The sequence below is a fragment of the Pseudochaenichthys georgianus genome, chromosome 16, assembly GCF_902827115.2.
Source record: "Pseudochaenichthys georgianus chromosome 16, fPseGeo1.2, whole genome shotgun sequence".
Taxonomy (NCBI): Eukaryota; Metazoa; Chordata; class Actinopteri; order Perciformes; family Channichthyidae; genus Pseudochaenichthys; species Pseudochaenichthys georgianus.
Genome location: NC_047518.2, coordinates 41389414 through 41416102, shown reverse-complemented (window position 1 = coordinate 41416102; position 26689 = coordinate 41389414). Strand labels below are relative to the sequence as shown.

The following is a 26689-nucleotide window of genomic DNA, read 5'->3' as shown; positions in this document are numbered from 1 at the left end:
TTACCTGATCATCATGTACTGAGAGAGAGCCAGGCAGGAAGCGGTGGTGAGCTGCGGGTGGGAGTATCGTCCCGGGGAGCTGCAGACCCTCACCAGCAGGGGAAGAAACGCACACAGCAGGTTCTCCTCTAAACACACAGAGAGGAAGAGGAGGGGGAGACGAGGCTTGAATACATACATGGTGACATTATTAAAAAGCTATGAGACGACCTGGGCTTGATTCCACACAGTATAGTTGGAAGAAAGATCTCCATCTGTTTTCTATCCTGATACTTGCAGGTTGAAAGGCCATCGGTTCAAAAGTAACACCCCTGGACTCGTTGTAGAATAACTGTATACTATGGAGAGATTGGCCAACTGTCGAAGGCAGGGACGGGCACATGGCGGCCTTGTAGTACTGATCTGGGCTCTCGACTAACTTTTTTCCCCATCCTCCCGGAACCGTCCCGAAATACAATCCAAGCCGTCCCGAAATTAATGTGGACCGTCCCGAATTTAAAATGTTAGTTTTTCTACATTATCATGAGTTAAAATCATTCAAAGTGACCTTTAACTTAAATAAAACATCATACAAATCATTAGATGATAATTCATCAACCTTTTTACTTGAGTAAATCATTCAATCACATAAACAAAGGCCAACTATATTTAAACAAACACACAAATGAGAAAATTACTCTAATATTGAATCCAATCAAGTCCCATCCAATTAACACTGTCCTGAAGACAGAACCCAGAGCAACCACTAACCAGGATGACAGTCTGTCAGTCAGGAGACCTTTACAAACGGCCCCGCCCCCTCGCACACAGACGGGAGAGAGAAATCTCGTCTGGATTGGAAAGCTCGAAAATACATCATAGACGCATGTTGTAGTCTTATTGTATATTAGAAACGGAGTTGGTGAAACTAAAACTGCGATATAATGTGTATGTAGCAATAATACATATGACTTATATTTTTAAATGTCTCCTGTACCGATAAAAAGTCTGATAATGTCGGAGCTTCACGTTACCACCGTCTTTAATAATTGCGGCCCGGGGCCCGTTTAACACCGGGGCTCGGCACCCATCCCTACATGGGGAGAGGCAGCATATTGCTAAGGACTAAATACGATGGAGAGTTCTCATCTCAGCCTTATTACCCATAGGGGATGAAGAGGAGTAAGTAAATAAAGAGGCCGGCGTTCCAGGGTCAGTTTCTGCTGTGCGTATTTGTGATGTAACGGTAAAACATTTCAGAATTCCTCCACGGGATGCCACTGTTCATCACTCAACCCGCGAAATACACACTCAGTACATAGCGAGACCCGCAAATTTGCGGGCCAGGAATTCGCGGGCACAGCTGTAGCTACATGTGTGTGTATTTTGCGGGTTTCTAAATGTTTTGTGCGTGTGTGTTTATGTTGACAAGGAGGTTTAATAACTGTGTGCTACACAAAACGTGCAGTCGGTTTCATTTTCATCGCCGTTTGTAGTAGAGTTAGCAGGGTATTTTTATTTTAACTCTCGTCCCAAATTCTTCCCAAAATTATTTGTTATCCTCCCGACAATATTTTTTGCGGCCCCGGGACGGCGGGACGTCCTTAAGCTCGAGCCCTGGTACCGTCCACTAGACTCATCGTTACGTCGCGAGCTGCATACCTGATTTCGGCAGCCAAATACCACAAAATAATCTGTGACAAGTGTTTTCTTGTGAGTAAGAAACACCGGCTGTCGTTATGCCTGCTGTGACGTTACCGCTTGTAATTATGCAGAAGCGTCAAAGTTGTTTTTTTCATCTGAATTTCGCGAAACAAGTTTATTATTCTAAAAACCAAGACTGTTTATTTGAAATCAGATGAAAACAAACTGTCACGGACCCTGCCGTGTTATCTATGATTACTATATGCTTTTCATTCATAATGTCAGTGGGAGGGGGGGCGGCGCTGAGGAACAGCAGAGTGCGGGCTGACCGGTGTCTGTGTTGACATTCCCCTTATTGTGCGTCAGCAGAGACTACAAGTGTCTTCGGTTCAAGTCAGACAACTAATGTCTGGGTCAGTGTTCATGACTTCATCTTAATGGTTCATCTCAATGCAAACATTTTCCATGCTTTCCAATTGTTTAAAATAGTTTTATTCCACTGTTAAATAACCTGTTCAATACAAACATGCAGAGGTGTGGACTCGAGTCACATGACTTGGACTCGAGTCACCAATTTGATGACTTGAGACTCGACAAAATCACAAAACACTTGCGACTCGACTTGGACACCAATGACTCGGGACTTGACCACGAGAATTCTGACTTGATCATTTAATTCTGAGGTCTCCAACACGCCGATCGCGAGATGCCGCTAGAAGAGCAGCCTCCCATCGGGAGGAGCAGAATCTTCAGCCACTTCTACTCTTGCTGAGAATCCTTGCAGGCAGGGGGCAGGTCTTTATTTAGCTGGGCCACCATGCGGCCAATCATATGCGAGGACACACTAGGATCATACCATTATGTGAAAGAAGGGTGGGGGGCACAGCAGGTGTAGTGGTAGTACAGGCCAGCTGCACAGAGCGACGGGGAGACGGATTTAAATGCAAGTGCGTGTGTGTATTCCAAGTGAATCTGCGGCCCACTGGTGGCCAGTACATAAATGATGTGGCCCCCACCACCGTCCAAGTTGCCCATCCCTGTTCTAAGGACGAAAGCAGAGATCTGTAATCAATGCTGTGAAAAAATGAACTGTAAATGAGGAGTAGCGTTTCTTTTTTCCAGTATCTACGCATTTGTGCGTGTTATGCATTTGTCAGATCAAAATCTTTTTATTTTGTTTCGAAAATGCATAATCGGTGTTTGTCATTAGTCGCGTTCACACCGCAGTACTTTCCCCACTTTAGTTCCGAAATGTTTCGTTCACACCAAAAAGAGCCGGAACTAAAATGAGTTCATGAGAACCTTTTCACCCCCTGATAGAGAGCAGGGACTTTCGAGGGAGAAAAAGGTTCCTATGTCTGATTGGCTGGGCGGAATGCAAACCACGCAGTATTGAGTGTCCTTCCTCCTTATCTTCCAACCATTTGGACGCAGACTTGCATTTCCCCATAACGATGTTGCTTAGCAACCGGCGTAAACGGACCTTCGCGCTATCAAGCAGTGAGCGTGCGATGTCCGTTTCAGATGACGTCAAATCCAACGGGATGCCATCAATAAACTCCACAGAATCACACGCCACACCTACGCCATGAGTACATTCAGGCAGACTGTAGAACACAACCTCTTTGGACACTTTATATACTTATTGAAACAAAATGTAAAACCTTGGAAAATGCGTTTAATGCTTTTTAATAGCCTTCATTTTCACTAAATTGATTTATCAACTTTTAATACTTTGAAGACCCCGCGGACCCCCTGTGAGAGTTAAACAAATGAAATCGATGTGAAGAACCGAACCTGGAGGTTTGTATTACCTGCCAGTAATTCAGTCTCGCAGATCTTCCTGATGAGTTCGGCCTCGGTGTCTTCAGCAGAGGCTCCCAGCCCCAGCTCCTCCTCCATGGCGCTGTCATTGGCTGCTTGTTGCTGGAAAAACAGAAAACAGTCAATCACTTAAGACGGTTGATAGTATTCTCTTGGCTTTTGAATGACTGATTTAATGTAACTTTATCTAGATGTGTTGCACTATATCTAAATGCTTTAGTGTTTTTTTAAAAAGCACTTTAGATCGGCCTTGTGTTGAAATGTATATAAAAAACAGCCACTTCTCCATAATAACTTATTCCTAGAAATCTAGAAGGGAACTTTCTGAAGTATAGACGAGAGTAACACCTACGTCACTTCCGGGCGAAAATTACGGCCCGCCCACTTTTGGGGGAAAACAACGCCGTCATTTGAACGGCGGTTAAAATCAGTAGGCGAGGTGGTAATTTTAACCAGCTGTTACTCTCATGAGCGAGGCGGAAAATAATAGTTGTATCAGCCAACAAGCTGCGGTGTCGTTTATTGATCCTCAAACATTAAAAAAAAATCCAGAGTTCAGTGTCTCTGGACTTCCTCTAAGAAGAAAGGACAGCAACAGAAGAGCTCTGTGGCTTCAGGCTCGATCGCCGTTCAAATGACCGCGTTGGTTTCCCCCAAAAGTGGGCGGGGCCGTAAAGTGATGTTCCTCTCATCTATGGACATCGATCGCCTACTGCTATATTTATTTATATCGAGCCCGATCGTCGATTTCAAATGATTTAATGTAAATGTTTGCCATCGTAATCGGGCTCTTTGAAGATCCACGGTTCTCTTACATTTCTGATCATGTAAACTCCAATGATGGTGCAATCATTCAAACAAATTGCACTGCTTAAAGATTCCCATAGTGACACTTCAACCTTGAAAACACTGCCATTAAAATGTGGCTCCAAAAGATACTGATTTCACAGAAGAAATATATCAAAACACCAACGGAAACTCATTCATACCCCCATGCTGTGTTTAGGATAAACACTGAGAACATTGAACACCGTGTGGCAGTGACAAATGATTTACAAAAATGTGTAATGCTAATTAGGGATGTTTATTTTCCTGTTCCCTGAACAGTTATGAGCCATCACTCATCTGGCTGTCACTCAAATTCATTCTCGTCTAAAAACCTGCTGAGACTCAGGATTGTCTTCATGATGGGGGCTGTTTTTGCTTCACTGTTCATTTACAGAAGCACCTTTTAATAATCAAGTATAAACTGAAATTAGACTCAAACCGACTCTTGTTGATTAACAGATTCATTGTTTTGACTATAAAGTGTCTTAAATTGTGAAAAGCAGCCATCAAAACCCTGCAGAGCCCAACGTGACATGCAATTTCTTTTATCCAGGCCATATCTTTAGTTTAGACATGACTTATTGAAGCTAAATTGGGTTTATTTTTTGTTAACATGGCATTGCACATAACTTAAAATATAAAATTATAAATAAACATGAACTATATTGATAACAGTATGGAATGTATACATCGATAGATTAAATACACAAACAAAGAAATTATAAGACACATTGAAAAGCAGCAAATCATCAGAAGCTGGAATCATTTAACATTTGGGTATTTGTTAGACGCAAATGGTTATTAATTAACAAAACACTGAGTTAATTTTCTTTTAATCAACTTAATACCGTTTTTCTTAGTGCAGTGCTTGACATTCACACATTAAAATTGATGAACACTCAATCAAGTGACATGCAACTACAAATGTAATCTTATCTCTACTTAAAGGTGGGGTAAGTTTGAGAAACCGGCTCGAGAAACACTTTGTGTTATATTCCATGGAATGCTCTTAACATCCCGATAGCCATGAATATCTCAAGTGCTTTGACGAAAAATATCATCTGTGGAAGCCGTGGCGCTGTCAAAAGCACGACCAATCATCTGAGCCGGCCCGGCTAAAGTAACTGGATGGCCAACCTGCCTGTCAGCCTTCCATCGGGGCACACACTTATCTCGTGCCCTCATTGGTCATGTGCGCGTTCGTGTGTGTTGGAGGAGGGGCTCTGTGAGGAAGTGGTAGATTTTCTCCGGTTGTGTATTTTCAAATTCTAGCGATCTCGATCCGGTTTCTCAAATTACCTACCCCACCTTTAATGTACCAATTCACTCCAAGGGAATTGTCCTTGAATGACTGTTGGTGCTGAAAAGGTGCTGAACATAAGTCAAGTGTTTAACTCGGCCTCATTACCTTGGCTTTGCTGGAGGGGCCCTTCGCTTTTTCCGCCCTCTCCTCCGTCTCTCGCCTCCTCCTCCTCAGCTCGGTGCTCACGCTACGCTCCAGGTGAGACACCTGCCAGAAGGCCACGCAGCCACACAGAGCCAGCAGCTGTGCCAGACACACACAGTTCACTGCAGGACAGGAGGACACACACGTGATTGAAGACCTCAGGGAAGTTTGTCTTAAGAGCGTGCTGGACAGGTTAGACCAGGTCAATAGGTGCGTTTCCATTAGAGCTGCACCAGATAGTTTTATGCTTTTTTATTACGTTTTAATGCATATCATGATTCTATTTGAGGCCAGTATTTCTCTACAGTTGCAACTTAAGATTAGGTTTCAATATTATGAGTATTATAGTGTTTGAAGAATTGATTCCATGGGTGGCTGCGTTGGATATTTCCGACTTCCATGAACCAAACATTTCCAATTACAGTGTTGTATATTCAAAATTAAGCGGTAAAACGGTTAGCTCTCCGTACTGCAATACACATTTCATTTAGTTTTAGCATCAATAAAGTAAAAAGACATTCGATACATTTGGCACAGAGCGACTCACCTTGCTCACCTTGCTCATTGGACTCTTGCGTTACGTCCTGATTCTGGCTCGCTTCCTTGTCGAGTTCGCCACCCTCTGCAATCTGATCCAGTAAGAGGCGAGCGCAGCGCTGCAGCAGCCGGGAGCACAGCTGGTCCGGAGACTCGGCCAGGAAGTAGAGGAGACGCACCGCCTGCTCCATGAAGCTCTGCCAATGAGGGTCCTCCATCACCACACCTGCAAACAACAACAACAACAGAGAGCAGTGAGCAGAGGAAACAGGAGAGAGCGGAGGAAACAGGTGCAGGCTAAGAAAGAAACGTATGCTTCAACAAAAGGCATATTGGTTTGCATTTACCTTCAGCGATGGCCTGTGTGAGGCAGGTGAAGAGCTGGTGGTCCTGAGGCAGTCTGAAGGGAGCACTTTTTGATTGCTGGATCAAATAAAAAAAGGTAGAAAATGTTAACAGTTTTTAAGCCCTCTATGTGTCTTTTTGCATTATAGCAAATAGTCATATTTTGTGAGGTTAAAGACAATGACTTTTAACCGTCAATTTATATTCAGTTTATCTTTGAGACCAAGTGAATAATAAAAAAAAAAGTCATTTAAGCATTCCTGAAATATCTTACGAGAATAAAATTGCAATGCGTGTATACTATTGTTTTACAGCCAAGTTATCTGAAACCCAAAGTAGTAATGCATCATTTCTAGAGCTGATTGAAATGTGTCTCAATGTTTATTTAAAGAAATCTAACAAATAATGTTGTCCATAACTAACATGTATATTTGTACTTATCAAGAGACTGAATGTGGCTCTCTTAACCCTGAGATGCATAAGTGGGTCTTTTTTGACCCGGTGAGGTGGTTTTCTTGAAGTATCATTGTAATTAAAAAAAATGTATCATTTCATATTCCAGCTATTCCTCAAAAAACATGTTTTGGATATCGTGCCATTCACATTTTAAGAAATTGTAGTTTTTGTATTACTACCCCAAGCTTCCATAAGTGGGTAAAAAATTACCCACTTAATCCTATGGGAACCTTTGATTCTTATCACCTGTTGCTGTCAGGAATACATTCACTGTGGACCACACAGACTACATCACAAGTGACACCTCTCAGGAAGATTATTTCACACAGCAGGATCTGAAACCCGTCAGTAAAATAATAATAAATTATATTTTTACAAGACTTTTCAAGGACTCAAAATCTCTTTACAATATAAGGGAAGGTTAGGGTGGGGGGTATAGGACTATCAAACTTGATCAACCGGCATGGATTGATGGGGGGGGGGCTTTGAGTAGACAAGAGGAGATGAGTTTTGAAAAGGGACTGGAATACTGAGGGTCCCAGAATAGCGGAGATTTTTGCATTGATATGTTCAAAACGTTTTTTTCAAAATGTAAAACAAAAATTAAATATAAAATATTTCTAGTGTGAACCAAAATATAATACTAAATATTATACAAGTGATTTTTCTTAACCAAAATGGCATAAAAACACACATTATTCTAATACGGGTCCTTTTTGACCCACTTATGGAAGAGTGTAGGGTCCAGCCACTCTTAGGGCATCCAAGGGTTAAGGAGTCAGTGGGGATTTGTGTCTTCTTACCCTGATGTGGTCAGTGATGCTGCTGATGGTGAGAACCGAGTCTCTGGCCAGAAGAAAGTCTTCAGTCACTTTCTCTCCCAGAGCCACCGAACAGAGAGTGTCCAGATTACTGAGGACGACCTCCCTCTCTGCCCTGTTGGAGTAACATGTAGACGTTTTTACAAAGTAGTATGGATTTGATATTCCCATACGGTTAGTGCTTAGGCAAAGTGAGGTGATGACATCCCCGCCCGGCATCACCCAGCCGCTGCGTCAGATAATGCGTGTAGGAGGACGGGTTAGGAGAAGCACTATAAGATTTAAAAAGGTTGTGAATGCTGCGGCTGCTTGAAGAGGCAGCAGCGTGGGAGGACTGCTGATAGTCTCCCAACCCGCTCTTCCCTACAGCTGTGGCAGTCCTTGAGGGGGAACGCTGAAATATATATTCAGTGAAATGAACTGGCAGGGAGCCCAGTTATATGGTCGTGACTTCGAGTACAATGGAGGAGCCGAGGGTGAGCTTGTATTCTGACTAAAGAGAGGATTAGCTGAATGTCGAGCAGCTGAGGGAGGAGCGTGATGTAAAAGGAAGACCATGCAGTGAGGAATGTTCAAGATTTCACATCATTTGAAAACTGTTTATGAAACTAAACTAACACAAATTAAGCTAAAACAATTAGTCACCTATAGCTTTTTCAGGTCCAGAGGAAATCTGCATTTTAAGAATACAAGTGTAAACTTCTTATCAAAAGGATGTTAAAGTGTGTTTGCAAATGTAAGCAAAGATAGTTGTATTATTTAATTGGTTTCTTCTCTCACTTGAGGTAGGGTTGTCCACATTAAATCATTTTGACCGGTGATACATATCACCTTTCATGTTCATTTAAAACTTGTGGCAAATAAAAGTTTTGTAGCCGTTTATGGCGCATTTCCACTGCAGGGCCTCGCACGGGTTAGGCCTTGGTAGGCCTGGCTCACTTTATGATGCGTTTCCATTAGTTTAGTCGCTGGGGCAGTAACTATAGTAACGCAGTGTAGGCGGCGCCGTGACGTCATCTTCAATGAGCGCCCCAAAAACCAACACAGCCGTTAGCTGTTAGCACTCAGAGCTCACAGCTCCTCATATCTGTTCAGAAACTAGACACAAGTTAAACGAGTTCAAACCAGACTGCCTGGGTCATGGAGGATACAGTCGCTGGTTTATTTATGTCTGTAGGCCGTTGTTGTGAGTGTGGACGGTCGGAGCATATATAACGTTAGCTTAGCCAATCTCCATTCAGAAAACAAGCATTTAAAAAAAGGGTTTTCTCTGCCGTCTGTCTGCAGACTTGCCAAAGCATTAATTCATGGTTTTTACTAACCGGTATCAGTTTGTTGTTACTTCATCATTTGGAAACGTGTATTACAATTAAATCACGGTCAAATATGTTCATTGTGTTGTAGTTGCCAGCGATTCTCTCTCTAGTTTAGCATCAGCCCGGTTGTTGGCCGGAAAGAACCTCGATTTGAGAGCCAGAAAACTGTGAAAAAGTACCCGCTAGCCGGACCTACGCCGAGTGGAAACGCAACCAACAACGGGCCGGGTTTGGCACGGCACGCTGAACAGTGGAAACGCGCCATTAGACAGGTGACACCAGAGTGCGTGTTGCTCCAACAGCAAATTCAAGATTAGAAAAGAAAGCATGCAAATGAGTATTAAAAATAGATACAATGCTTCATCTGATTGCCCATCACACAGAGGAACATATTTTGACAGCGTTCAGTGAAAATCATAATGAGAATCTAATTACATTTCACAGGCAGCCACATTTAAAAGCAATTTACTCTGTCATCAGTGAGGACAGCTCAGTGTTGCAGAAACATCACGACTCCGTATGAAATCTGACAAACACCTCAGCAGAGCTCCCGTTAATCTGTCGTCCCCACACCTCTCTCCCTGGTCATAAATATATGCTCATGCAAACACTACCTTACACAAGCAGAGTATTTTGTGCTGACTTAAACAGGCTGTAGAGCATCATGTATAATTATCCTTCAACTCTCAACGTTTGTTTTGATAGACATCCCCACCAACACATCGCACCTTTAAACATGTGAACGGAGATCAAATCACAACATGAGGAGAAAGCTGAAATTGGATTGCTCAGCGAACTAAATGTAGTTTTTAGACTGCAAGTGTAAATATGCACGTTGACATTGAATTTTATCTCGTCGCACTGTCATCGCTACTACCTCTGCTTTTACCACGTATTTATTCGTGTCTATTTTTGACTGCAGTGAGAGTTGCCAAAGGAATGTCGTAGTACTTTGTATGAGGACAATAAAGATATTCGCATTCTACTCTTCTAAATCGCATTATGAGCAAAGCGATTTCATATGGTTTTTGTTAAACAGAAAAACAAAAATGCAGATGTGAGTAGTGACCACAACTCCCCACGTCCCTCTGCAGTCGAATAGTCCAAAAATCTGCCCCCATCGTCTATCCCTTGACCTCTGGGTGAAACATCACGGGGTTAAGGCAGAGGTTCCCAAACTTTTTCAGTCGGGACCCCCTTGGGTATTAGAAATATTTTCGGGACCCCCCCACCCCGCGCCCCACAGTTTGAAAACCACTGGGTTAAGGGATAGTGGTCCACATTAATACTAATGATCCCAATACGTATGATTGTATAGCAAAGACTGAAATGTTGACTTTATTTGATAATTTCAGTGAAAACTAACGTTCATATTTCTCTTTTTGATTATAATACTGATGAACGTTCAAAACAAAGCACTTTGGCAACTTACCACCTATGTTTTAAAATGCTTAATAAGCACCGTAACTTTCATGATATCATTTCTCGGTCATAATCGGTTGTTTCCGTGAACGGCCGAATATTCCCTCGCCTTAAATGCTGCAAGGCATTGTGGGGCAGCATTTTCTCCTCTCCTTTCGTAAAGGGAGGTCCAGTGGTTCCTAAGCTAAAGGCGGTTATAAAGGAAGTTTGAAACCTCCTTTCTTCTAGAGAATTCGAACGGCACTTATCATGGCTGCCACTGAGGGACTTCTGGGTCATTTCACTCCGTTAGGAAGGTTCCTAAGAGAAACTGACAATTCGACTGCAGCCTGAGTGTCTTTGGACTCCATTAGATCATTTTCTACCAAGAAAAGTGAATGTCTTACCGTGCAGCCATCCCCAGCAGCAACACAGCAGCTCGTCTGTGTAATCCAGAAGTCTCTCGTTTGCCGGTGAACCTTTCCCACAACACCTGCACCACCGTGGACTGGAGAAGGCTGCCACTGCCAAAGAACTCCTGCACCTGAAGAAGCCGCCAGAAAAGTGTGAGGATGTGACAAACCATCATGTTTTATTATTAGATAAATAAAATCCAACATACAATGGACATCGAGCCGTTTCATTGCATGTCTATTCATTCAAGGTTGCCGATAACGCGAAAGAATACTAGTTATACCACATGTAGAGTTAGATTCAAGGAGTTGCTGAATAGGAGTGTTGGTGATGTTGATTACACATCGCTCTGGAGATTTTGAAAATGTCCAAAAGTCAACAATTATTGAAAAACTATAGATAGAATAAATTCCAAAATGTACAACATGTCTTTATTTAATCAAATATTCAGCTTTTAAAACACATTTCTTGGCATTTCAATAAAAGGTTTGCTCACCCACTCGAGGCACAAATGGGAAAGAATGCACTTTAACGGCACCGTTTGGCAATACCGTAAAACACATTTTTAGAACTTCATAGATCTTTTCACTACTTCTTTTAAATGGGGGTGACTCACGATTAAAGACATGTAAAGCTGTATTCAAAAACGTCAACAAAAGTTTTAAATAAATAAAAAACATAATTTGTTAAAAGCCCAAGAAGACGCCATACATACTAGAGCTGAACCATTAATCGATTTGAAATGATGCAATTATTATTATTTTCTTCTTGTGTCAGTCATCCACACCAATCAGAAGTGCTGTGCTCCACATGTACCAGCCATTGTTAACCAATCAGAAGTGGCCCTGATAGAAGGTGATAGACAGATTGATCCAATCACCTGCCAAGTATTTCTGAAAGTGCCTGCCCTTTCCAAATGCAACCCAACGGAAGTTTCATGTAAGTTTACTTCTTTCACTCGTAGCTCGGGCTGCGGGGGTGCTAGAGACGGGAGCACGTTGGTCCGACCTTCCTAGCCGGAGTTATGGCCGCATGTTACAATAAACTTCCGTTGGGTCGCTTAAAAACAAATATCGCAAATCGAATCATCTGTCAGAAAATTCGCAATTAGATTTCCCCAAATCGTGCAGCCCCAATACGCACACAGACAACTCTAGAGTTTATCGCTATTACGATGTCTCGCATTGTTTGTTTTTAATAATTGAGCGTCCTAGAAAGAACACATAAAGATAACAAAAGTTTAACTCACCATTTCCTTCAGGGCAAGAATAAGCTTTTGTGTTGCAACTAGTTGAGCAGTAGACAACAGGTCCACATTAAATCATGTTCTTCGGACAGTTGAACAGTAACATATTAGATTCAGGGCAATAAGCTTTTGTGTTGGAACTATTTGAGCAACTTCAACATAAACACATTACTTGTGTGTCCTAAACTCTGCCCTCAGATTACCAAAGATGCAACTCACTGCTGACTGAAGGTCTGAGAGGGCTGGGTGACCTCCTTGCCTCCTACACACACACACCACACACAGACAAACAACCACTCCCACTGTCAGCATCCTCCCTGTGATCACTCCTCTGACTTTAGAGGAACCATTTGGGTTGAGCTGGGTCACTGTAGGCAGGCCCTTACAGCAGAGCAGGAACGTTTCTCTGCACTGCCAAGATTACCTGCCGGTCGAGGCAAAGAGGAACCCAGCTCTCATTCAGTCAGCTCGTATTCGCCTTGGACTCATCACTGGGCAACATGTCAACCGGAGAGGCAGAAATGTACCTTTGGTTGGATGCAACGGGACATTTCTCTGAAGAATTACAGAGTTGGTGGGTTTCGGCTGCATAAATAAGATTACTCATCAATTAGAGTTGCACTGTGGCAGTATAATCAAAACCGTGAGCCGTTTTTTCTCCTTTTAAAATGATAAAATCGCTGCTGAAGGTTAATCCAATGTGTCTGAAATGATTACTGATAATCCATCGTCATATTTATGTCAATAACAGAGTTTTCATATATAGCTCCTATGATAGCTACGAGAGTATGACCGCTTCCGGTTTTGGGCATTCTGGCTGCGCAGCCGCTTCATACTTGAATGCAAATTAAAACTTTGGAGGGCCTGAAATTGAGTGGATGCTGTAAGGTTCCTTTCGCGTGTGAACATATTACTTCCAAGTTGTCGGTTTTTCTGAGAAGCAGAAGATGTTTTAGCACTCTACTATTGAAGACCGCATGTATTGGAAAACATTTCTCTCAAGCCAATTACATTACTCTAGAGTTTCTCTCTGGTACAAAGATGTCTCGCATTGCTTGTTCTCAATAATTGAGCCTCCTAGAAGGAAATACCAGATATAAAAATAACAAAAGCTGAACTCACTATTTCCTCCAGACACTGGATTGTTCCCAGAGAAGCATCGACCATCAGCTCAGAGAGGCTGTCGACCAGAGTGTGGGCTTTCACCCTGATGAAACAAGACAGTTACTTTAATAACACAGCGCTAAACAAATCTATGCAAGTGTTTTAGGTCGCCTGCATTACAGTATTTGTCATTTTGAGCATGCACACAAAATGCAACATATTGAGGTTATATCCAGAGTTTCCCTTAGCCGGTATTAAATAATTACTGATCCGCGAGCTGCATGATACTGACGGGCTGTCAGGAGACGGAGAGAGGGCTCAGTTTATTATAAGTTACTGTATAATGTAGTTAATCTACTATAATTAGTTTGTTATTTATCGAGCTTTAAAACAAATTGATATGATATTAAACAAAGAGCTTTGACCGGCACTTTTCTCATTTTGTCTGGAAGATTCAAACTTTAACGGACATTTTTGACCAACAAAAAAATATTCTAAAGGAAACTCTGGTTACGTGTTGCATGTTCTGTTTTAGCCATGGTTCCTAACGTTAACCATTGCTGCGACCCTTAAGAGACAGTCATATTTATATTAAGATAAATGTACAATCGGCTGGAATCACATTCAATTGTCAATGTTAGGGCCGTGCGAGGCAGCTTCACAGACCTGATGTTTTCTCCCTGAGGGTTCAGATACAGGCGCTTGTAGGCCTGAACGACAGCATCTTTAATGGCGGCGTCCGTGGACCAGACCAGAGGCAACATCTTCCTCACCCCACTCACCGAGTTGGCCACGCTGAACTCGCACACCGTCACACAAAACTGCACCGCCTCCAGGACCACTGAAACCAGAAACTACAGCTGTCAAATGGGATTCTTTACTGAAAAATAAAAATTACGTTTGCCTTCTGCCTTCGCGCTAAATCCTGTTCTTTGGACAGTTGAACAAGAACATTTTAGTTTCAGGGCAATAAGCTTTTGTGTTGGAACTATTTGAGCAACTTCAACATAAACACATTACTTGTGTGTCCTAAACTCTGCCCTCAGATTACCAAAGATGCAACTCACTGCTGACTGAAGGTCTGAGAGGGCTGGGTGACCTCCTTGCCTCCTACACACACACCACACACAGACAAACAACCACTCCCACTGTCAGCATCCTCCCTGTGATCACTCCTCTGACTTTAGAGGAACCATTCGGGTTGAGCTGGGTCACTGTAGGCAGGCCCTTACAGCAGAGCAGGAACGTTTCTCTGCACTGCCAAGATTACCTGCCGGTGGAGGCAAAGAGGAACCCAGCTCTCATTCAGTCAGCTCGTATTCGCCTTGGTCTCATCACTGGGCAACATGTCAATATATTTCGTCTCATGCCTGTTTGATGTGCGTTTACCTAATAGCGCAAGCCAATAACAACAACAACTGTCAAATGTGATTCTTTACTGAAACATGAAGTTTGCCCTTTGATGAATATTGCCTTGTACCTGAAGTGGTTTTCAAATAGAGCATGGTGTTGATGACAGCTATCGCTCTCTCCACCAGTAGGGCGAAGGTTTCCGTGTCTTTCAGGTACTGCACCAACATCTGCTGCTTCTTCAGCTCCCCCTCCTCCCCCTCCTCCTTCTCCTTCTGAGGGGTTGGTGGTAAATTCTGGCTGAGCTCAGAGGCGTCCTCATCAGAGCCTGAGGAGAACATCAGGGAGAATATAAATGTGACGCTTGTAGGAGCAGACACAGTTGTGGTGGCTTAAAGCCCAGCTCTGCTCCGCGCCGTCCGTTAGATGAGCCTGGTCAGATTAATAAGAGAGAAAGAGTTCAAAACACCGGCATAAAAGTTATAACAATAATCTGATTTTAATGGTAAAAAGACACAATACAATTCTACAGAGCACTCTGGACTCCCAGCTCTGCTGCTGTGCGATACAGGTATCGGGACCAGCCAGTCAGAAACAGGGGGCATTTGGCATGAATAAACAACAGTATATATGGACCTTTTTGGGGCGGAGAGTCACTTCTTATCTTCCACTGGATTCTACTCCTTTAATTTCCCAGGGAAGGTTTCACACTAACTATTCTTTCTCAAACAATCAAACATTGTATTGGCCCCAAAAAGAACCTTGAAAAGGACAAGTGTGTGCGTTTGGTAAAGAGGAAGTGTATGTGTGTGTGTGTTGATATCTTGGTCAGGGAGTGTATGTGTGTGTGTGTGTTGGTACCTTGGTCAGGGAGTGTATGTGTGTGTGTGTTGGTACCTTGGTCAGGGAGTGTATGTGTGTCAGGATGTCAGGGAAAGTGTATGTGTGTGTGTTGGTATCTTGGTCAGGGAGTGTATTGTGTGTGTGTCAGGGTGTCTGGGAAAGTGTATGTGTGTGTTGGTATCTTGGTCAGGGAGTGTATTGTGTGTGTGTCAGGGTGTCTGGGAAAGTGTATGTAAGAAGGTTTATATATATATATATATAGGATTACTTAAAAACAGTCCCAAATAATACATGTTCACTTCAATACAGTTCAAGATAATACCGGTTTACTTTAATACCGTTCAGAACAATATCTGTTTGCTTTACGCTCGAACACTCAGCACTTCCTACAGCTGCTGAACAGTAATTCAATTAACTCGGTTCTCTTGACTGCGAGGCGTTAAGTGTGTAAGGCTTCCACAGAAGTCATTTCAATTAACAAGTTAAGCCCTGAGCCTGTTTTTCAGGTTTCAGGCTCGAAAAGGACATGCCCAGAACAAATCACCATATCTTCACTACTAAAAAGGGGTAAATGAATAACCTCTTTTCTCAAAGTAATGATAAACCTGTGAGTTGGATTTAGAAAAGTCAGAATCAACATTGAATTTACTTTAAAATAAATTCTGATTGAACATAGTAAAAAAAAAAAAATGTAAATGATAGTGTCCGTCCAAAAAAACATTTTCTTATAGTGAAAACCACCCTTGAATGATGGGATGGTAGACTAAAAGCTCTACAACATATAATAAGTACCCTGTATCAAGATTGATGCAAAACAAGTGACATTTGACCTTTTCAGAGAGATTTAGCAAAAAAAAGCCACTTCTGGGGTCATTTGGGTGCATATGACCCATCTCTGGCCCCCCTCGGTCGATTTTGATGATTGACACCTCTTTTTAACCGTTAGAGCCAATAGAATCGAGGGGAGGTTCCTAAAATCCATCTAAACATTACCCATTGGTGAATGAGTGCTGCGCAGCCAGAAGGCCCAAAACCGGAAGCTGTCATACACTCACGTAGCAGCAAATATGAAAACTCCGTTATTGACATAAATATGAAGATGGATTATCAGTAATCATTTCAGACACATTGGATTAACCTTCAGCAGCGTTCAGAAACAGCAAAAGGTAAGACATTTTTTCTGTTTTTCCTCCGTAAAGCTACGTTGTGTGATGTCTGGGTTTGCTTCCCCTGCCGCGAGTTCCGATCGCTCAGTGATGATACTTATACCACTAGAATCTGTGGAATCTCAGCTTGTTAGCTGATATCTTGTTTGTGCAGATCCGATAAGTAATGAGGTATCTCTACTAGTGTTGCACGATGTACCGATACTTGAAAGGTACCGCGATACCCTGCCGTTAAAAACGTTACGATTCCTCCGTTTCATTAGTATCGGTACTTTAAGAATGACGGGGAAAAGTACTCCGGTGAGAATGCACCGTTTTAATAAGAGCCGCGTGTGTTCAGCGCTCTGCTTCCACTCCCTGCACTGCAGCCGTGCCTGCAGTGCCTCCCCTCTCTCGTGCACGCGGCCACGCGCTAGCTGCCAGAGCATGTGAGAAAACGAGAAGCATGGCTGCAAGTGGGAGTGCAACTGCCGCTGCAAGTGGGAGTGCAACTGCCGCTGCGCCTCGGCTTGTTGACAAAAAAGACGACAGAAGTGAAAAACAAAAAAGTTGTTTATAGATGATGCTTAATTGTATTCAATACAAATTATAGTCATTTTATTTATTTATTTATTGTTCTCATTGTTTAAAAGTTTGTGTTATGGTTATGGTGTGAAATAAAGCACAATAATTACATTTAAGACTGTTTCCCCTTTTTTAAGAAAAGTATCGAAAAAGAATCGGAATCGCAATTCTTGACTTGGCATCGGTATGGAAACCAAAATGTTGATATCGTGACAACACTAATCTCTACCGTGAGTTCTGTGCTAAGTGCGTTAGCATTTTTTCGCTCAGGGCTAATTCAGAGCCTTTGTTATCACCCTTGTGTTTGGTTTAGCTAAAAATGGTTAATATTGTCCGATTGCAAAATCTTGCAAGAAACAGCGTACCGGGGTATGGGGCTTAACTGGTTAACTATATTCTCTATTGAAAGAAATATAAAAAGCTACATTTGAAAAAGACAAGAGCGAAAGATAATGTGAGATGAATTTTGTTCAATTAAGAGGAAAGGCAAAGAAATTAATCTTAAATGTTTTCAATCTTGCGAGCAAAGAGAGAGCACTTTGATAACCAACTCTGGGTAGAAGTGCATTAGCGGAGTGCAGCGTTACCTTTGAATATTAGAGCCAGCGTGTCCATTAGTGTCTCAGTGGTGAGAGTGGACAGCGAGGCGAACATCTCAGATTCAGGGAAGCAGCCGTGGGCTTTTATACAGAGACGCACAGCATTTCTGCAGAAAGGGAAGACATTTACAATAAACAGGTTCATACACTTTTTCATGACCAAAAAAAATTACTCGTTCTCAGCGGTACCACTGAAAATCGTTTGTTTGAACATGGAACAGGAAAATAACGTCCGCATATGAAACATGTTGTGCCCATCTAAAACAAAAATCTCTCACCAGCAAAACACCTCGTCAGTTAAATGCCATTTTACGTTTCATTACTACTTATTATCATTATAGTATTACTATTTTGGCGATTAGATCAAATGTAAATTATATTTGATGCAACTTTAGTTACATTTCCATGACTTTTCCAAAACTTTGGGAACAATATTGTTTTCCATAACTTCTCCAGGGCCTGGAATTAGCATTTTGAATTTCCATTACTCTTCCAGGTTTTTAATGACCGTAGGAACCCTGAATAAATAGCTTAAAGGGAGGCAATCCTCATGACACGCATTTTTAAATAATTATCATCCGATAAAACAGACCAGTCTCTGCCAGTCTTTTTTTTTTTTTTTTATCCGATGACGTTATCAGTGATTTTAAGCTGATTAATTACCGAAATAACATCAACCCTGTGGGCGGCGCCATTTTGACGAGTCACACGACTTATTTTACCGGAAGTGACGTGAACTATGTGTTTGGTGTCGAGGACAAATTGACGTATGTGCTTTGTTCATGTTGTTTACTCTAGTTACTCTCAATTCTATAGAAATATGCCTCATCGTATCGCGAAACATTGCCACAATTCGGATAGGAACAATCCACGGAATGCTCGGTTCCGTCTATTGCCAACGGGTAAGCGTAGGAAGTACGTTCGGAGGCAGTGGCTAGCGAAATGTGCTCGGCCCGAACCGAAAGATCCACAGGTGTATGCAGCGAACATTTCAAGTTTCCGGACGACTACTCTGAGAGTATGATGAAACATAAAATGGGATTTATTAATCAACCATTACTTAATGGGGATGCAGTGCACTGCCAACCAGCGGAAGCACATTACGCAGCAGACTTTACTTATCGTTTACTACGTAAGGAAGCAGGAATTGCAGGACCCAGAGCGCACGTTTTATCGTTGCAATGCCATTGAAGACCAGTTTAGACCAGGCAAAGACGAAGGTAAGCCACGTTAGCTTAGCGCATGTTAGTACCTAGCGCCACTTGTTTTGATGTACGTTTTTGTTGATAACTTCGCGAGTTTGTATCTTTCAGTGTTGAGGTGGGCACCGTTAGATTCTGTGTCTTTACGATCATAAACAATGTGTTGGATGTGCAGCTAGGATAAGTATAAGGGAGCTAGGAGTGATTTTCGGTGCAGTAATAGGTTAGCATTTTTCGCTCGGGGCTAATTCAGAGGCTCACTGTTAGCATTGTGTTTTTTTTGAAGAAATAAATGAAAAAGATCAGTTAATTCGTTTTTTCCCGTGATATGGTATAAAATATTCATAGTTTATTAAATATTAAGGTTCACCTTAATATTCACCTTAGACGTTGTTTCCTGCAAATGACGCGATTTCGGCCCCGGAACCGGGTCCGTGGGGCCTAAGAGGATAACAGAGTATGTTTTTATATATTTCTTTTTTTTACAGTTATATTTGGATGGAATGAATACCTATAGTGATAATTCAAAGTAATACAATTATTTTTACAGTGAAAAAGGTCAAATGGAACTGATGGTTCCCAAATTACCCAGAGGTGAGTCCGTCTGGACTTTATTTTTCTAAACTTCTTCCTCGGCTGACGAGTCCGAACTCAAATACTCCGCCATGTTTTCGTCGAATGAGCTGTTCGTGTGTTTACAAAGTGAACGCATAGATGACGTCACGACCTAGTTTTCAGATCATGTGACTACTGAAAATGGCAGCTGCCTGACGGAATATACAGGTTGTGATAAAAAAAGAGCTATAAAATCATTATTTACCAGGGAATATCGCTGATTTCTTCAGGGTATGGTTTAAACATAATGTTTCACTAAATACTGAAGTTTTTATTAACTATCTAATGACTGGAGGCTTCCTTTAAGGACAGGGGGAAAAACCCTTCAGGTAGCGCCATTTTAGTCAACTTTTATCAAGGCAACATTGGTTTTTAGGATCACCTGTATTTGTTGACACGGAGGTACTGAGCAACTTGGACTGCAGTCGCTCTGTCATCCTCTGCCTCCTTCTCATCATCCTCTGCCTCCTTCTCCTCGCTCGTGGGCTCCAGCTCAGTCCTGACAGTGACGAGCAGCTCGGGCTCCATGGCGGCCCACAGCTCAGAAGCTTTAATCACTGCCACTGCAGCGAGGGGGAGGCACATTCAAACAATGGTTAGAGATACCGGGACAACGTACAGAAAGAAATGTTACACATTTTTTTTTTTTGATATACTTTATTAATCCCCGTGGGGAAATGTTTCTCTGCATTTGACCCATCCTGTGTTAGGAGCAGTGTGCTGCCATTTTGAAAGGCGCCCGGGGAGCAGTGTAGGGAACGGTGCCTTGCTCAGGGACAGCTCGGTAGCACTTGGTCTTGAACTGGTGACCTTCCAGTTGCCAAGACCCTATTGACTTTGCCACCACCGCCCCAACATTAGACCTGGTTTGCTGAGTTCGTGAATTCTGCCCTCAGATTTTCCAAAAAGCAACTCACTGCTGACTGAAGGTCTGAGAGGGCTGGGTGACCTCCTTGCCTCCTACACACACACACACACACACACACACACACACACACAGTCAGCATCCTCCCTGTGAATACTCCTCTGACTTTAGAGGAATCATTCGGGTTGAGCTGGGTCACTGTAGGCAGGCCCTTACAGCAGAGCAGGAACGTTTCTCTGCACTGCCAAGATTACCTGCCGGTGGAGGCAAAGAGGAACCCAGCTCTCATTCAGTCAGCTCGTATTCGCCTTGGACTCATCACTGGGCAACATGTCAGCGAGGAAATAAGCGCATTTTAAAACCGGGTTCGTCCTCGCCTGGTGCTTTCCCCTCCAGCTTCTCTCTCAGCTCTCGGAGTTTAGTTGCCTCCTTCTCAAGCGGTTTCTTCAGATCGGCACTGCTCAGCTGAAGAAATGAGAACATACATGAAAGAGAAATCTAGAAGTCTGCTATTGTAGGTTTAATTCTGTTGCTTTTAGATACCTTGCAGCTGTAAGGGTTGTGTGCGATGAAGGCGGCCAACAGCTGGATGGCGCTCTTCACCACGTGTATGGATTTGTCCATCAAACGCCCCACAGCGAGCTCCATCACCTCACTGTACTTGAACAGGGGCAGCGCCTAAACACAGACGGTGCATTACCACGGGTACTTTAGTGCCATTTACACACATTAGGGTAAACAGACGCTGCTCTAGTGGCAACCTGTAACATACTGCCTTTTCATCTCAAAGTGATTTATTTGTTGTCTCTGTATTTTAGCTGCAACAATGTACATGTTCCCTCCGTGGAACGAATAGAGTTATTATGGTTCTGATAAGTGGATGAGAACTTACTTTGCTGTTGACGATGCGCGTGTAGACCTGCAACACTCGCGCTCTGACGTGGGAATGTGTGTCGTGAAGATGTTCCTGCATTGTGTCGAAGAAGCGGTCGCGGTCAGCTTTACCAGCGTCGTCGAGCCCGTCGCCACACAGGACCCGAACCAGGATCTCCCCCAGAACCTCACACACGGCAACACGCATTGTGTGGCTCTGCAACACAAGTGTGAAGGAGACGATAGGTCGTTAAATCATGTTCTTCTGACTAGGGATGCATATCGTTGACTTTTTTTTACAATACCAATACATATCGTGATACTTTGAAAATGTATCATCCCACAATTACTCCCATGAAGCGCTTTACGATATAGTTAACATGTCAAATTAATATTAAATTCAATTGTGGGACTTCTTGGCCCTTTTAGTACTGAACAAACACATAAAAAATAAGAAAACCGATTACGGAATATCTTTTATAACACCCGCCATCAGGTGTGCCGCGTGAATAGCACATCGTGTCAATGCAAACAGACCGTTATAATTCATGTTAAACCTGAGATTCGACTAGAGAACAAATACAGAATAGAATAAAGGTCATGAGATCTCGGCACAAACAAACAAACAAATCTCACCTTTGCCGTCACCGGTGAGAGAAAACAAATCCCATCACAGTTCATTTGTGGGACTTTTACCTTTCTAGTATTGAACAAACAATGAAAAATACATACACCGAAGCCGGTACAAGGCGCGCGATCGGATTGGCTGGCGGATGTCCACAATATGGTGCAGCCCACACTCCACAGTGACTCGTTTGTGGAGTTTCACGTCGAAATTGACATCGTAAATTTGGCGGTTTGGGCCCGGGTTTAAGGATATTACGGCTCACTTTTCAAATTAAAAATATATTTAAAGTATCGAAACCGGATCCGTTTTCGGTACGGTATACCGTAGCCACCAGTAACCGGTATTTCGGTAATACCGGTATGCATCCCTACTTCTGACAGTTGAACCCGAGCAAGAATAAGCTTTTGTGTTCGGACTACTTGAGCAAACACATTACTTGTGTGTCCTAAACTCAGCCCTCAGATTACCAAAGATGCAACTCACTGCTGACTGAAGGTCTGAGAGGGCTGGGTGACCTCCTTGCCTCCTACACACACACCACACACACACACACTCGCACTGTCAGCATCCTCCCTGTGATTACTCCTCTGACTTTAGAGGAACCATTCGGGTTGAGCTGGGTCACTGTAGGCAGGCCCTTACAGCAGAGCAGGAACGTTTCTCTGCACTGCCAAGATTACCTGCCGGTCGAGGCAAAGAGGAACCCAGCTCTCATTCAGTCAGCTCGTATTCGCCTTGGTCTCATCACTGGGCAACATGTCAATATATTTCGTCTCATGCCCGTTTGATATGCGTTTACCTAATAGCACTAATCAATAACAACCAACAACTAACTGATGAGTACTATTTAGTACCCAGGATACTAGTTTCCAATTCATAGTGGTGCATTTGTAATGTTGTGTTAGCAGGATGAACATTCTAAAGTAAGCAGTACCTCTCCCTCCAGGTGTGTGATGAGCACACTGATGTTGGGCATCATTAACTCCGGAACAAAGGTGCCGAGTTCAGCAATGAACGAAGCAAAAGCTCTGACCCCGGCGGAATCTCTGGCAAGCTCCTCACTGGACCTCTGACCAATCTCCCTGAAGGAATGGGACGGGGGAATTAAACACGCTACTTTGCAGCCACAGAAACACATTTTCGGTAAAAAATTGTTGTTGGAAAAACATTTTTGCTTGAGGACCGACCTAATAATTTCTCCTATGATCCCCCTGACTCCATATTCGGTGCTCCACACAGACACTGCCTGAGCAAACACGCTGGACAACTGCTCAAAGTGTTGCAGCAACTGGATCACCTTCACACTTGCACCTGAAAGCATTTCAGAGCAAACATGAAAATGTACACCGTATGGCGAAACAGTGAATAGCGTTGATATGCGCCCTCTGTTTTTAATCTTGCCGACAGGTTCAGAATATGACGGAGACTAACCCAGGATGTGGTTGTACTTCTTGATTAGCACCCCCAGCAGGTGGATTATACAATCTCTGGTGGGTTTGCTCTTGACGTGGCTGATGGTTGGGTTCTCAAGGAGTTTGTAGCAGCAGCACGTCACACAGCTAAGAAAACCAAAGAACAAAGAATCAGATGTTAATGCATGCCGTTGTTTGATAACATCTGAACAACCCAACCTAAAAACAGAAGAAAATCTACACATAACGTTATGCACCCGTTAGGAAAAGATTGCAGTGCTATCCAGAGCTTGTTTGGAATAGTTTTCCACTGTGTTGTAGTATTTCGCTAGGTAATTAGAAGTTCTAGTATTAACTGAATATCATTCCAGCTGAAAAGTGAAGAAATGTTCACATGGAAACATTTACGAAGAAACAGTTCCAATATCACCTACCCTTAATAAGTTTGATGCCAAAATAGAAAGACAAAGACCATTTTCCTCAAATAAACAAGAATAATGTTAGCAATGACGGGCAAAGAGCCGCATGACCAATGTGGAAATGACACCAACTAACTGATTCAAGTCTGATATTGTGCTTTTGCCCAGAGAACCCGATCCGAAAAGTACCTGATGAACTCTTCGTCCACCAGGGAGAGGTTCCAGAGGGAGCGGATATCGAGCTGGAGGAGCTGCACGAGAGCCTGCAGCACTTTCTCCCTCTCAGACTCCCACTGCTGCAGCCCTTCAGCCCCACCTTTGCCCTTTTTACCGCCCTGTGGAAAACAGAAAAAACACGTTTCACTTCCTAGACACTGAAATCAAATAGTCCTACACACCAACAGTTAGCTTACAACACCTGCCCTCAGTTTACCAAAGACTGTAATTCATATTCCAAACCGAGTATGGTCTCATGCCTGCTGATACATTCACACATGACAAACACACATTGTTTGACATCTCCTACCTGCCCGGTCCCATTGCTCTTGGGGGGGCAGATGCAGTAGAAGGTGTCAGGTTAACTGTGGGTGGGGCCTTACAGCAGTGTGATACAACTCCATCACAACACAAAGACTACCCATCGATCAGCAGGCTAGAAACCCCAATCTCTTGGTTTGACTGCGTCATCAAACTTGCCATGATATCATCATGTGGGCGATTCAAACTGTTAAACACAGCAACAATTCACTGTCATTTAAAACATGTCAGGGTGTGTCCCTGATAACCATACCTTTCCAGGTGCCGTGATAATGCACTGTCGATAGGCCTCGCTCTCAAAGTTCTCGGAGAGTTTGCAGAGCAGGTAGACGCTCATTTTAACAGCGTTGAGTTTCTCTTTGCGCTCTGCAGCTGTGACGGAGGTGGAGAGGAGAAGTGCTGGCAAGGAAGTTGCAAGGCCACTAACCACTGAAAGAAATCAAGACATCGTTTGTGTTGAGTGTATATTTCTGTGTATTGTACAATATGGAAGTATAATGTAATGAAAAAGGTCTTACCTTGTAATAGTGTGTCCAGAGCATCTTCTTTTACACCCAGCTCCACTGAGTTGCAGTGCCTTTCAAGAAAAGACAGTAGATTTGTAGGCATTCGGCTCTAAAAAACAATTACTACAGCAGGCTATACATATTCAAAAGGACTTACTGCAGTAAGCTGTATCCGGTGTCAAAGTGTTCCAATATACACAAAGGTCCTTGGCTTCTCAGAGCTGCCTTAAATTCTGTGTGGTAGAGACAAAAACCTTAGTCACCGTCACCTTAAGTCAGCACAAATAAAAATGTCTCAGTGAGAACATATCCAGGACTTACTATGAAGATGGGATGGAAGATGTTTAGGGGACACCACATCCTGAACGACGTACTGGTTGATGCCTCCAGACTTCACCAGGTCACCCACACACACGGGCACAAAAAAGTCCCACGACATCTCTGCGTCAAGCAGACAAAAACAGTTTACTAAACTAGCTTATATAGTTGCGTTATTTGATTATTAACATCCAGTTTCAGTTCTTAACAGTAATCCATGTGCTCGGTGATTCCCAAGCCGCTGTACTTCTTCAACCTCAAGAAGTACTTAGATATTTAGATAATGGAAATACTGTGTAGATTAGTATTGCCGTGTCTTTACTTGAAGTGACTGAAATACTTTAGCATAGGATCCGAGTACTTCTTCCACCTCCGCTTAAACTGAATCCTTTCCTCGCCACGATATGTTAACCGTTACTTTCTATCAAACCTGTAGGAACGTAACAGTAGCTTCGATCACTAAGAAATGCGTTTTATTCAGTACGTAATGCTAACTGGTACGCTAAGGAGCACACAACTCAACACTAACCTTCAAATTATACAAGACGTATGATGTATTTATGAAAAGTGAATACGATGTTTTCTAATCCGTACTGGTGTGTTGTTGTGAATTAAGCTAGCCCCACTAACAGCTAGCGCTAGCAACGTTAGCAGGGTAGCTAACTTTAGCTGCTAACTGTTTTGCTTCATTGGGCGGCTGTACGTTATTTAACGAGAACCACTGAAGCTAACCTAACAACGCTGTTGAACTATCTTAGAAATATAACGCTCACCTCTTGCGGCTGTTGCCCTTTTATCCACGATGAAGACCTCTGGAGACTGAAGGTGCAGCTGCTCTGTCCGCGTCTCCTGGCTGTTTGAATCTGCAGCGTTTCAAACTTTCCTAGACCTCGCGCCAAAGCAATGACGCGCTGACGTCACACGTTAACGGGGGGGTTGCGGGGGCGTTTTACCGAGCACTGCCACCTACTGGACAGATGTGAACACTGCAGCAGTCACACATTGTTTTATTTTAACGGGAAACTTTTTTAACAGAGGTTTAAAGACTCACAGGCTTTTTTTTTAAGTATTTGTATTTAATTGAATTCTTAACTCTCTTGCTCTTGCGAAAAACAGGAGGATAGAATATTGCGGTTATTTATGGGGGGACAGAGCCTTCTCCGTAGCTGCCCCCTCCCTCTGGAACTCACTCCTACAACCCATCAGAGACTGCACTGACTCACAAAAACTCACCTCTTCAATCTGGCTTTTAATGTGTGATTGTTTTTGTATTATTTGACTTTAACTTTAACTATATATTTATTTGTTGTTCCTTCCTTTTATTTTCTCTTCACTATATCTGTAAAGCGTCTTTGAGCATCTGTAAAAGCGCTAACAAATCAAATCTATTATTATTATATTTAGTTAAAGTCACTTCAATTGCTGTTTTC

At 42.8% G+C, this 26689-nt stretch overlaps 1 protein-coding gene and 4 non-coding genes across 5 annotated transcripts; all 5 read right to left on the bottom strand.

Moving 5' to 3' along the window:
- Positions 1-26136, bottom strand: ncapd2 (non-SMC condensin I complex, subunit D2). The gene is made up of 24 exons (XM_034102259.2): positions 26033-26136; positions 25263-25382; positions 25099-25174; positions 24954-25012; positions 24689-24864; positions 24088-24233; positions 23499-23626; positions 23255-23378; positions 23002-23149; positions 21459-21656; positions 21110-21244; positions 20944-21031; positions 20084-20264; positions 17873-17991; positions 14843-15040; positions 14029-14203; positions 13381-13465; positions 11006-11142; positions 7864-7996; positions 6607-6682; positions 6270-6485; positions 5684-5844; positions 3438-3549; positions 1-128 (listed from the first exon to the last, which is right to left on the bottom strand). Exons 2-24 carry the CDS (start codon positions 25378-25380, stop codon positions 1-3), a joined length of 3117 nt encoding a protein of 1038 aa, XP_033958150.2. The 5' UTR covers positions 25381-25382; positions 26033-26136.
- On the bottom strand, positions 12448-12755 carry LOC117461626 (small nucleolar RNA U85). Its single transcript, XR_004553740.2, has one exon. It is a non-coding gene; the product is annotated as a small nucleolar RNA U85 (small nucleolar RNA).
- Positions 14400-14705, bottom strand: LOC117461621 (small nucleolar RNA U85). Its single transcript, XR_004553736.1, has one exon. It is a non-coding gene; the product is annotated as a small nucleolar RNA U85 (small nucleolar RNA).
- LOC117461624 (small nucleolar RNA U85) lies at positions 22521-22820 on the bottom strand. Its single transcript, XR_004553738.1, has one exon. It is a non-coding gene; the product is annotated as a small nucleolar RNA U85 (small nucleolar RNA).
- Positions 24319-24613, bottom strand: LOC117461620 (small nucleolar RNA U85). Its single transcript, XR_004553735.1, has one exon. It is a non-coding gene; the product is annotated as a small nucleolar RNA U85 (small nucleolar RNA).
- Positions 26137-26689: the final 553 nt, after the last annotated feature.

Excerpts from the sequence above, each read along its gene's own strand:
- ncapd2 (XM_034102259.2), bottom strand. The coding sequence starts at position 25,380 with ATGTCGTGGGACTTTTTTGTGCCCGTGTGTGTGGGTGACCTGGTGAAG. Across the intron at positions 23,627-24,087 it reads GTGGACGAAGAGTTCATCAG|CTGTGTGACGTGCTGCTGCT; the intron begins GTACTTTTCGGA and ends TGGTTTTCTTAG. Across the intron at positions 23,150-23,254 it reads ATCATAGGAGAAATTATTAG|GGAGATTGGTCAGAGGTCCA; the intron begins GTCGGTCCTCAA and ends CCATTCCTTCAG.